Source organism: Tupaia chinensis, unplaced genomic scaffold (assembly GCF_000334495.1).
Source record: "Tupaia chinensis unplaced genomic scaffold, TupChi_1.0 Scaffold148210_1, whole genome shotgun sequence".
In the NCBI taxonomy this organism is placed as follows: Eukaryota; Metazoa; Chordata; class Mammalia; order Scandentia; family Tupaiidae; genus Tupaia; species Tupaia belangeri.
Window position 1 is genome coordinate 1,626,347 of NW_006208060.1, and position 10,965 is coordinate 1,637,311.

Below are 10,965 nucleotides of genomic sequence, written 5' to 3' on the forward strand. Positions count from 1 at the left end.
GCCGCCCCCGGCGCCGCCCCCCGCCCGCGCCCCCGCCGGTCGTCCCCTCCCACAGCATGGTGGGCATCGCCATGGACGTCGGGGGGAGCCCCATCGTCTCCAGCACGGGAGCCTATCTCATCCACGGGCCCATGGACGGTGCCAGACACTCGCTGGCACACACGTCCCGGTCCTCGCCAGCCACGGTAGGTGTGAGGCCCCCGGGTGCACTGGGAGCACGCCGCCGCTGCACGGCCTGGACTGAGGCGCTGTCGCCGCTGTGCATCCAGGCCCCAGGTGCAGCGAGTCCTGCCGCCCCGGGCAGGTCTGTACAGGTCTTTGAACTCAGGTCGCCCCTGGTAAAAGAGGACGCATCGTCTGTGTGGGGCTGTCCCGAGGTGTGCCGATGCCTGAAAGCACCCCCCACCAGGAGAGGTCGCCACTGCCCGCGTTGTTACAGTCCTCCGGCCGCCCACCTGGCCTCTCGCAGGCTTAGACCGGGGGTACTGGACGAGGGAGCCGCCCCTCGGAATTTTACGGAATCCTCGTTGCCACTTTGCTGTGCAGAGCAATGACTTAACCTGCTTGAAAGCCTCCCTGCTTTTAAGCTCAGTTTTCTGTGTTTACTTTTACTCATATTTGCCATGGGCGTGTGTGCTCACCGAAGAGAGACAGAGACAGAGGGAGAGTGAGAAATCACCCCCTCGGGTATGGCCATGCCACAATCTCCATTCTCCTCTCGGGACTCTGGGCATGCACGCACACGCGCCCGGCGTGATTTTCAAGCCTCTCAGTCCAGGACTCGAACTGTGGCCTGCCATGTGGGAGGCCAGTACCTTAACCACTACGCCACCTGCTGGCCCCTCTTATTTTATTTTTGAAACTAACACAGGGTAAGTTTTGACACACGTAGATTCATGCAACCACACCCACAATCAGGAAACAGAACAGTGGCTGCCCAGAAAATTCCTTCACGATACAAGGGACTTCAGAAAGCTAGTGGGGAGATGGAATTAACGTACAAGTTTAGAGCCGGCCCTGTGGTCTCGTGGTTAAGGAAGCCAGGTCCCACATAACCAACCATGGTTCAAATCCCAGCCCTGTCGGCTTAAAACACATACCAGTAGTATGTGTGTGTGTGCCCAGACTCGCGACAGGGTGGACGATGGAGGAGAAAGGATTATTGCCGTATGACCATGCCCCCTTGGGGGTGCTTTCTACCTCTCCCTGTCTCTCTTTTTTATTCTTAATCATTATTTACTTTATTTTTTATTATTGTTACTTTTTTAGTTTGCTATAGGGCTTTGCACTCACCAGAGAGACAGAAACAGAGAACGGAAAAGTGAGAAGGCAAGCCACCAGGTCTAGGACTTGAACTGCTGTCGACCACGTAGAAATCTGGCACTCTAACCACCATGCCACCTGCTGGTGGTGCAAGTTTATTTTGGTGTAAGAAAACTGAAATCCGTGCAGTTTTTGTATGTATTTCTGTGAACTTTTGGAGGGTCCTCATATTTCTTTGCACTCACGACCTCCCCAACCACAATCCCGGGCACCCGCTGCTGTGTTCTCGGTCACTGTGGTGGTTGCCTTCCCAGGAGTGCCGGATAAACGGAATCACGCAGCGTCTCCCTTCTGAGATCCTCTCTGTGTGGTGCGTGCGAGAGCCAGTCCATGGCTGCGTGGGCCAGTAGCTGGGGTTTTCTTGTTCCTGAGCGGCCATCCATCCCTCCGCTGTTTGTCTATCCCTCGTCCCCGAGCACTCTGGGGTGGCTTCCGGGCTGGGCAGTGATAAATTAAGCAGCTCTGAGTACCACGTTTTCCTTCCTGGCAGCCGCCTTCCAGTGGTGTGCTGGCTGCTGCGGTAAGTGTACGCCCGGCGTCGTCAGAAGGCACCGTCCCGGTCTTCCACGTGGTGGTTCCGTTTGCGGTCCTGCCTGAGTGTGTACGAGCTCGCGTAGCTCTGTCTCGCTGTCCGCCCTGGGTGTGTCAGTATTTTGACCGTCCTAGTGGGAGTGGGTGGTTCCCTGTGGTGGTGGTAACTTGTATTTCTTTATAGCTGATGATGGTGAGCAGCTTTCGATGCGCCTGTCGGTCTTGTAGATGTTCTTTAGTGCAGTGTTAGGTCAGGTCACTTGCTGATTTTTTTAACTGGGCGATTTTTGTTTTTCCTGGTGAGTTTCAAGAATTTCTTATACATTCTGAATAGAAGTCCTCCGTAACGCATGATTTGTAAATATTTTCTCCCAATCCGTAGTGTTTGTTCACTATGTAAAGTGTCTTTTGCAGACAAAAGATCTTTTTAAAAAATGTTGGCCAAATCCAAATCATCCATTTTTCTGTCGTGGCTTATGCTTTTGAGTCTCAGAACTTTTGCCTATCTGCAGGCCATGAAGATTTTTCTCCTTTTTTTTTTTTTTTTAAGGTTTTTGCCCAAAGGCATGTGTGCTCACCAGAGAGAGGGAAAGTGAGAAAGCACCCCCAAGAGGGATGGCCACACTGCAATCCCTTCTCCTCTATTCTCCTCGGGATTCTGAGCACACACATGCATGTGCCTGGCATGATTTTCAAGCCGCCATGTCCAGGACTCAAACCATGGTACGTCATATGGGAATCCGGCTCCTTAATCACTATGTCACCTGCTGGCCCTTTCTCCTGTTTTCCTCTAAAAGTTTTACAGTTTCAGATTTTTGCATTTAAATCTGCTTCATTTTTCACTTTTGTGTAGGTGTCCAGTTTAGGTCTAGGTTTATTTTTTGCAACCAGTTTTTTTCACCTCATTGTTAAAAAGATTGATCTTTTCCCACTGGATTGCTTTTGTACTTTTATCAGAAATCAATTGGCCATATGTGTGCGGGTCTACTTCAGGGCATTCCGTTCTGGTGCCTTGATCCGTGTGTCTGTCCCTCTGCCAATACTGTGCTGCCTTCATTGCTGTAGCTTTGTAGTGAGTCTTAACATCTAGTGGAATGATTCCTCGCAATTCAGTTTTCTACACGATTGTGTTGGCTATTCTAATGTATTTAGGTGTTCTCTATATAAATTTTAAGTCAGTTTACATCTACAGTAAAAGAATCCCACTGGGTTTTGGATTAAATTGCATTAAACTGGTAGAGCAATTTGGGGAGAATCATTATCTTCATTATGTTGAATCTTTCAATCCATGAACATGGTATGTTTTCTCCATTTATTTAGAGCTTCGATTTTTTTTTTTTAAATCAGCATTCTGTAAATTTTAGCATACAGATCCCGTATGTGTTGTGTTATATTTACACCTAAGTGTTTTGTGATTTTGGAGATACTATAAATACTGGTTTGTTTGTTTTCATTTAATTTTTTAAATTATTTATTCATTCATTCACTTATTTTAATTTGACCAGAGACAGACACCCACACAGAGAGAGAGAGAAAGACAGGGGAAGTGAGAAAGCAAGCCACCAGGTCCGGGACTTGAGCCCTGGTCAGCCGTGTGAGAGTGCCCAGCGCCTTACCCACCACGCCTCCTGCTGGTCCCTGTGTGTGTTTTTAATGTATTTCTAGCCATTCATTACTAGGATATAAAAACATAGCTGGTATTTTGCTGTTGACCTTAAATCCTGCCATGTTACTGATCTTACTTTTTAGTGCTAGAAGTTCTTTTGTTGTCTGCCAATACAGAAGTTCTATTTCTTCCTTTCCAACATGTGTGCGTTTTACTCACTTGGCCTGTGTGTTCACATCGGCTGGGCTTCCTGCGTGGCGTTGACGAGGACTGGCAACAATGGCCATCCTTGCCTTGTTCCGCTCCGGGGGGTAAGGATTTGGGACACACACTTTCACCTTGGTTTGCTGCTTCCGTGGAACACACGCAGTTGTATTTTAGAGCAGGGGTAAGCCCGGCAGGTGCAGCTGCAGCCCCAGCCCCCATCTCTTCATTCCCACCTTCGGGTTTGCGAGGACCGTACTTCACCCCATCGCCCCACCCTGGCCACTTCTGGCCCCAGGAGGCGTGACCCTGATCCCAGCTACAGCGAACCCAGCCTGCAGAGGTGGGCGTCGCTCCGAGGCTCCCGTAGCTGACCCTTCGCAGCCCCACACCTTGGGCTTTCTGAGGAGGTCCTTGCAGGTAGCACAGCCGTCTGCCAGGCACCAGCCGACCCAGAGGAGGGCTCAGTCCCTCCCTTCCTTGGCAGCTGCTCACTCCGATGAGGCCAAGGTGCTGACATGAGTCTGGCCCGTGGGCTGGCAGTTGAGGGAGCCTAATGCCCCATGGCCACCTGCCATTCGAGGCACGCTCCATTATGTTGAATCTTTCAATCCATGAACATGGTATGTTTTCTCCATTTATTTAGAGCTTCGATTTTTTTTTTTTAAATCAGCATTCTGTAAATTTTAGCATACAGATCCCGTATGTGTTGTGTTATATTTACACCTAAGTGTTTTGTGATTTTGGAGATACTATAAATACTGGTTTGTTTGTTTTCATTTAATTTTTTAAATTATTTATTCATTCATTCACTTATTTTAATTTGACCAGAGACAGACACCCACACAGAGAGAGAGAGAAAGACAGGGGAAGTGAGAAAGCAAGCCACCAGGTCCGGGACTTGAGCCCTGGTCAGCCGTGTGAGAGTGCCCAGCGCCTTACCCACCACGCCTCCTGCTGGTCCCTGTGTGTGTTTTTAATGTATTTCTAGCCATTCATTACTAGGATATAAAAACATAGCTGGTATTTTGCTGTTGACCTTAAATCCTGCCATGTTACTGATCTTACTTTTTAGTGCTAGAAGTTCTTTTGTTGTCTGCCAATACAGAAGTTCTATTTCTTCCTTTCCAACATGTGTGCGTTTTACTCACTTGGCCTGTGTGTTCACATCGGCTGGGCTTCCTGCGTGGCGTTGACGAGGACTGGCAACAATGGCCATCCTTGCCTTGTTCCGCTCCGGGGGGTAAGGATTTGGGACACACACTTTCACCTTGGTTTGCTGCTTCCGTGGAACACACGCAGTTGTATTTTAGAGCAGGGGTAAGCCCGGCAGGTGCAGCTGCAGCCCCAGCCCCCATCTCTTCATTCCCACCTTCGGGTTTGCGAGGACCGTACTTCACCCCATCGTCCCACCCTGGCCACTTCTGGCCCCAGGAGGCGTGACCCTGATCCCAGCTACAGCGAACCCAGCCTGCAGAGGTGGGCGTCGCTCCGAGGCTCCCGTAGCTGACCCTTCGCAGCCCCACACCTTGGGCTTTCTGAGGAGGTCCTTGCAGGTAGCACAGCCGTCTGCCAGGCACCAGCCGACCCAGAGGAGGGCTCAGTCCCTCCCTTCCTTGGCAGCTGCTCACTCCGATGAGGCCAAGGTGCTGACATGAGTCTGGCCCGTGGGCTGGCAGTTGAGGGAGCCTAATGCCCCATGGCCACCTGCCATTCGAGTCCCGATCCCAGTGGCTTGAGGAACTGTGCACACGTGTGTGTGTACCCCAAGTCCTGATGGGACGGAGGAGGGGTCGAGTGTGGTATGGCCACACCCACCGGGCACCTTCTCCCTCCTGTCTCTGGTGAACGCATAGACCATCTGGGAAATTAAAGGTAATCACAGGGCCAGCCGGCAGCGTGGTGGCTAAGGCCCGGACTCCCACATGGCCAACCACTGGTTACTTTATTTATTTAAAAATAAATAATTAGGGACCAGCAGTTAGCGTAATGGCTATGTCGCTGGACTCCCATGTAGTCGACCACGGTTCATGTCCCGGACCCGGTGGCTTAAACTCACACCGGGCGCGTGTGCGTGCGTGCCCAAGATCCCTAGAGGAGAATGGAGGAGAAGGGACTACGGTGTGACCATCTCCCCTTAGGGGTGATGTCTCGCTTTCTGTCTCTCTGTCTTTCTGGCACCCTATAGCAAAAACTTCTCCCCCAAAAAATAATAATTCTTTTTAAAAAGTGGCCATCAGAGGTGCAGAGGTAGTCCTTGAATCAGGCATTCCCGCCGGCTCACCCCGCGGAAGGAGGTGGAACGTCCAAGAACATCTCCCCTTACTGCGTACGGGGCACACGGACCTGCCTGCTCCCTCCGGAGACACCGTGGCTTCGGTCGCGACGCTCACACTCCGCTCATACAGACGCCGTCTCTGGGTTCTGGAATGTACCGTTGCCCCCCCTCTGGCTCTGTGGTGCGGGCGACCGGTGCGCTGAGTCGTGTCTCTTGCTGCTGTCAGGAGCCCTCCTCGTCCCCGTCCTCAGCAGAGCGTGGTTGGGAGTCCCGGAGTGAAGGTCTAGGAGCGGACTAGTCAGGGCCGCCTCGCCGCATCTTGTCTGGGCGGCCCGGTCGGGCACACACTCAGCCCCAGCAGTGAGCCGCCCCGCAGTGCAGGAGAGGTGTCCCCTTCCCCTCCCAGCTGCTGCGCAGGGGACAAGGCCGGGGAGTCCGCACCCTGTGCTTAGGGCACCCGTGCTGGGCGGGGTCCCAGGGAAGGTGCCACAGGGCCGTCCTAAGTCGGCTGCCCCAGCTCCCCGCCGCCTGGCGCAGGAGACGGGCATCGTGGCCTGGCAGCTACTCGGCGGGCCGCCAGTGGCAGGTCAGATGGCGCCAAGGCGCGGGGGGGGGAAAAACCCTGGCAGCCGCCGGGGGGGCCGCCAGTGGCAGATCAGATGCCGCCAAGGCTCGGGGGAGGTACATGCGGTTCCTATTCTCCGCTGCACCCTGGAGCTGGGAGAGGTCTCCCCCTCCTCCACTGCGCCTCTACCCTTCCCAGAGACGCCAACGTCCTCTTGCTGGGAGCGGGCATCGCGAAGGAGAGAACACCGCGGTCCAGCCGGGCGTGGGAGGCAGGGACCGCTCCTATTGAGCTCAGCTCCGGGGAGCCGGTCTCCGAGACACCCCCGCCTGCTTGGACCGAGCCCGCGGCCAAGCCTTGGCCTTCCTGGGTGTCTCAGGGAGGAGCTCGCGTCCTGCCAGGATGGTCCGTGCCCACCGTGGCGGCCGCAGCAGGTTGTGCATTTCCCTGTCCTCGTTAGGGTCTAGGTCAGGCTCCGTAAGAGCAGACGTGGCACCAACACCCGTGGCTGGGCGCCCCCTCCCTCCGGACCTGCTGCCCCTCCGCCGGTCCCCACTGCCCCCAGCAGGTCGTCGTGTTCAGACATGTCTACACAGCCCTCTGTGCTCAGCTCAGCGTTCAGACGCGCGTGCGGGCGGCTCTGTGCGCGGTGGCCCAGGGCTCGCTCCCAGGCCCTGTCCTCGCTGGTCTCTTCCCAGCACATCCGGGAGGGAGGCCCCAGGCTTCAGCGGGACGGCGTCCGGAAATCTCCGCAGCTCTGGAGCGGTGGGGACGGGCGTGGGTGGCTTTGTGCCGGCTCTGGAAGCCTCGCTGTCGCCTGCTGGGGTGGGCCGCGTGCGCAGTGAGACTCACCCTGCTGCTCCTAACAACCTAACCCGCCCTGCCCTGCCCTGCCCTGCCCTCGCAGCTTGAGCGCCCGCCCTAACGCCTCTCCCCACCCCTGCCGGGGTTCAGGCTTGTTTTTTTTTTATTTTTCAGGAGCTCTAATCAGTATTTGGATATTAATTTTTTAAAAATCTTGGCTGATGCTAACCATCTGATTTCCTTTTCTTTTTTTTTTTTTCATTTTATTTTGTTTTCTTTCTGCACACATTTTCTTTAGCTTGAAATGGCGATTGAAAATCTCCAAAAAAGCGAAGGCGTCACGTCCCACAAAAGCGGTTTACTCAACAGCCATGTAAGTGTGCGTCTGGCCGGGTCGGCCCGCCCTGCGTCCCACTCTCACAGACACTTAAAGGGACGGGTAGTGCCAAGGCCCCTTCACAGCGCCGAGACGGGGGGAAGGCCAGCCCGGAACTCGGCCGCAGCAGGGACTCCCCGAACGGAGAGAGAAACACGGGCAGCTTCTTCATTGTAAGACGGGGTCGTGGTCGCACCTGCCTCCGAGGGCTCTTCCGGGGACGAGAGTGTTTCTGACGCTTTCAGCGATGCCTGATAGGAGGCAGGCAGTATGCGTCTGTCACAAATTAAAATAATGTGGGGGCCAGCAGGTGGCATGGTGGTTAAGACTCCGGACACTCCCACGTGGCTGACCAGACCTGGCGGCCTGCTTTCTCACTTTCCCTCTCTCTCTGTGTCTCTCTCTGATCAAAATTTAAAAATAACTTGAATGAATGCATAAAATTAAATAGAATAATTCTAAAATATATTAAAATAATACTAAAATAAGCAGCAAAAAAGAGAAAGAACTGACATAAGGAGTGAAAATGCCAGAAAGACTGCTCATTTCCCTGGGGTCCGATCTTTGGAGAACATGGTCATTTGAAAAAAGCAGGGCTTGGGACCAGCAGTTGGCGTAATGGCTATGTCGCTGGACTCCCATGTAGTTGACTGCAGTTCAAGTCCCGGACCCGGTGGCTTAAACTCACGCCGGGCGCGTGTGCGTGCGTGCCCAAGATCCCGAGAGGAGAATGGAGGAGAAGGGATTGCGGCGTGACCATCCCCCCTGGGGGGTGATTTCTTGCTTTCTGTCTCTCTGTCTCTCTCTGTCTGGCGAGCGCATGCGCCCTATAGCGAAAACCTCTCCAAAAAAAAAAAAAAAGCAGGGCTGGCCCATAGCCTGGGGCTGAGAGCGACTGGGCCCCCGCAGGGCCGACCGCACAGCTGGAGCCCTGGGCTGGCCCATAGCCTGGTGCTGAGAGCGACTGGGCCCCGCAGGGCCGACCGCACAGCTGGAGCCCTGGGCCTGGAGGGCGGAGAGACAAGCCAGGTGTGTGTGCGCGTGAGCCCAGAATCCCCACGGGTGGGAGAGATGGGGGGGAAGGGCCTGCCGCCGTCCATCCCCATGGAGGGGCACTTTCTCGCCCCCATCTAGTGAGCTCACGCACCCACTGCCATATTGAGTAAAAAGGAAGAAGGAACACAGAAACCAACTCGTCCCTGCTGATGTTAGCCGTGTGGGATTTTTCTCCTGCACTTGCCTCTCGGGAGAAACCCACGACAGGGCGGGGGGGGTCCCCTTCAAGACTGTCCTGAGCGTCCTCACCCTGGGCTGCTCTGTGCAGGCTGGGGCTGGAGGAGGCGCCAGCCCCGAGTCCTCCTTCCTGGAGCAGTTGAGAAGGGACGGCCTGGTCCCCTGGCCCCGTCTTTCCGCCCTGCCTTCCCCAAGTGCTCAGTCCAGCTTTGCACGTGTTTGAAGGTGACGCGACACCCTAAAACCCGGGCAGGCTGCCAGAGCTAGACGTGCTGCTAGCAGCCGCTCCAGGGCACTGCACTTGGGACCTGCTAGGCTCTTGCGAGATGAAGCATCACAGGTGATGGAGTCCCCCCGAGTCAGACCCAGTCCTAGCTGCCGCCCCATCGAGACTGGTGCTGCCGACATTCAAAACGAGGCCTTTCTTTTTATAGTTTTCCTTAGGAGTTACTTAATGATATTTATTATTATTATTTTAATTCACCAGAGAGGGACAGAGAAAAAAGACAGAGGGAAAGTGAGGAAGCCAGCCGCCAGGTTCCAGACGCAAACCTGAGTCAGCCACGTGGGAGTCCAGTGCCTTATCCAGAAAGCTGACCCCAGTGAGGGGTTTCTTATCTTTGTTAAGAATTACTTCATTCATTTTGTTTATTGTTATTATTTTAAATTTGACCAGAGAGAGACATGAGAGAGAGAAAGGGAAACTGAGAAAGCAAGCCACCAGGTCCGGGACTTGAACCGTGGTCAGCCACGTGGGAGTCCAGCGCCCTTATCCATCACCCCGCCTGCTGGCCCCGAGGTGTTTGTTGAAAGGCACTGAGTCTCTGGATGCAAGCCGACCTAGAGAAAGGTCCCAGATCCTTCTGGGCTTGTGGATGGGGTACAGGCATGCTCAGCTGCCAGGGCAGCCCCTCTGGGTGAGGGCAGGTCGCTGGAAGTCACAGGAAGGTTCCCTCCCTCTATCTTAAACAAACACACAGCACCCTGCTCCATGCCCCGCATCCCCGGGTCCAGGGAGGGGAGGGTGTCCTGTCTGTGGACAAATTCCAGAAGCGAGGACCTCCCACCCCCCACCTTAAACTCCACGCCATGGGGAGCCTGCAGAAAGGGCCGGGCCTCAGCTTAGGAGCGACACGTCTCATCCTGCAGGCCCCAGGGTTAGGTCAGTCCTGGGGGGAGAGCCGAAGGGGTGCAGAGCCCAGGCAGGCCCCCGCGTCCATGGAAACGAGATGTCTGGGAAGACGCATGCGCGCTGGCTGCACGCCCCCCACCCCGCCCCTGGCTTTCTAAGGCTGTCCATTGCAGACGGCCCCGGGCTCTTCCCAGCAGGTGACCGTCCCAACTGACTTCAGGTCGGGGCATTTTCTCCCTCGGACCCGTGGCTGGTGGGATCGGGGGGTTGGCGACTTAGAAGCAATGGAAAGAGAAGTGAGATCTGTCTAAGAAGTCCACCGTGGGGCCAGCCAGTGGCGCGGTGGTGGAGGCGGCTGGATCCCACTTGGTCGACTGTGTGGTTCAAGTCCCAGACCCAGCGACTTGAAAACCAGTCCCAGGGTGTGTGCGTGTGTTCCCGAGATCTTGAGAGGAGCATGAAGGAGAAGGGACTGCAGCGGGCCACCCTGCAGTGGGTGCTCTCTCGCTTTCCCTCTCTCTGTGTCTCTCCAGCAAGCGCATACGACCTCTAGCAAACTTAAAAAAAAAAAAAAAGAGCCCACCGTGCACACTGGGGTGAACCGAGCCAGGGTCTCGTCCTGGCAAATGTGAGCCAGAGAGGAGCGGGGTGCTTGGCCTCCAGCTGCTGGCTGGCTGGGCGGTGGGCGGTCCATGGCGGGCCACTCTCTGCCGCAGCCCTTCGGAGGCCTGGGGTGGTGGTGACGTAGCCACATCCCGCTCCTCCCGCCGAGGGCCGACTGTGGACGGCACCGTGGCAGAGCTGTCACTGCGGGCCAGGGGCCGGCTCAGCTGGCAGCCTCGCGGGCCGCGCCCCGACGGTGAGCCGGGCGGTCACTGCGGCAAGCCCCTCCAGCGGCCGTCCTCGGGCGGCT

The 10,965-nt window shown here is 55.3% G+C and overlaps 1 protein-coding gene across 1 annotated transcript in view; it reads left to right on the forward strand.

Annotated features, from left to right (window-relative positions):
- Positions 1-10,965, forward strand: part of RFX2 (regulatory factor X2) — a 35,053-nt gene that overhangs the window by 4,008 nt on the left and 20,080 nt on the right. The window contains exons 4-5 of the mRNA XM_006170291.3: positions 5-185; positions 7,610-7,684. Of these exons, the coding sequence (XP_006170353.1) occupies positions 5-185; positions 7,610-7,684 (256 nt within the window). The remainder of the gene's footprint in view (positions 1-4; positions 186-7,609; positions 7,685-10,965) is intronic.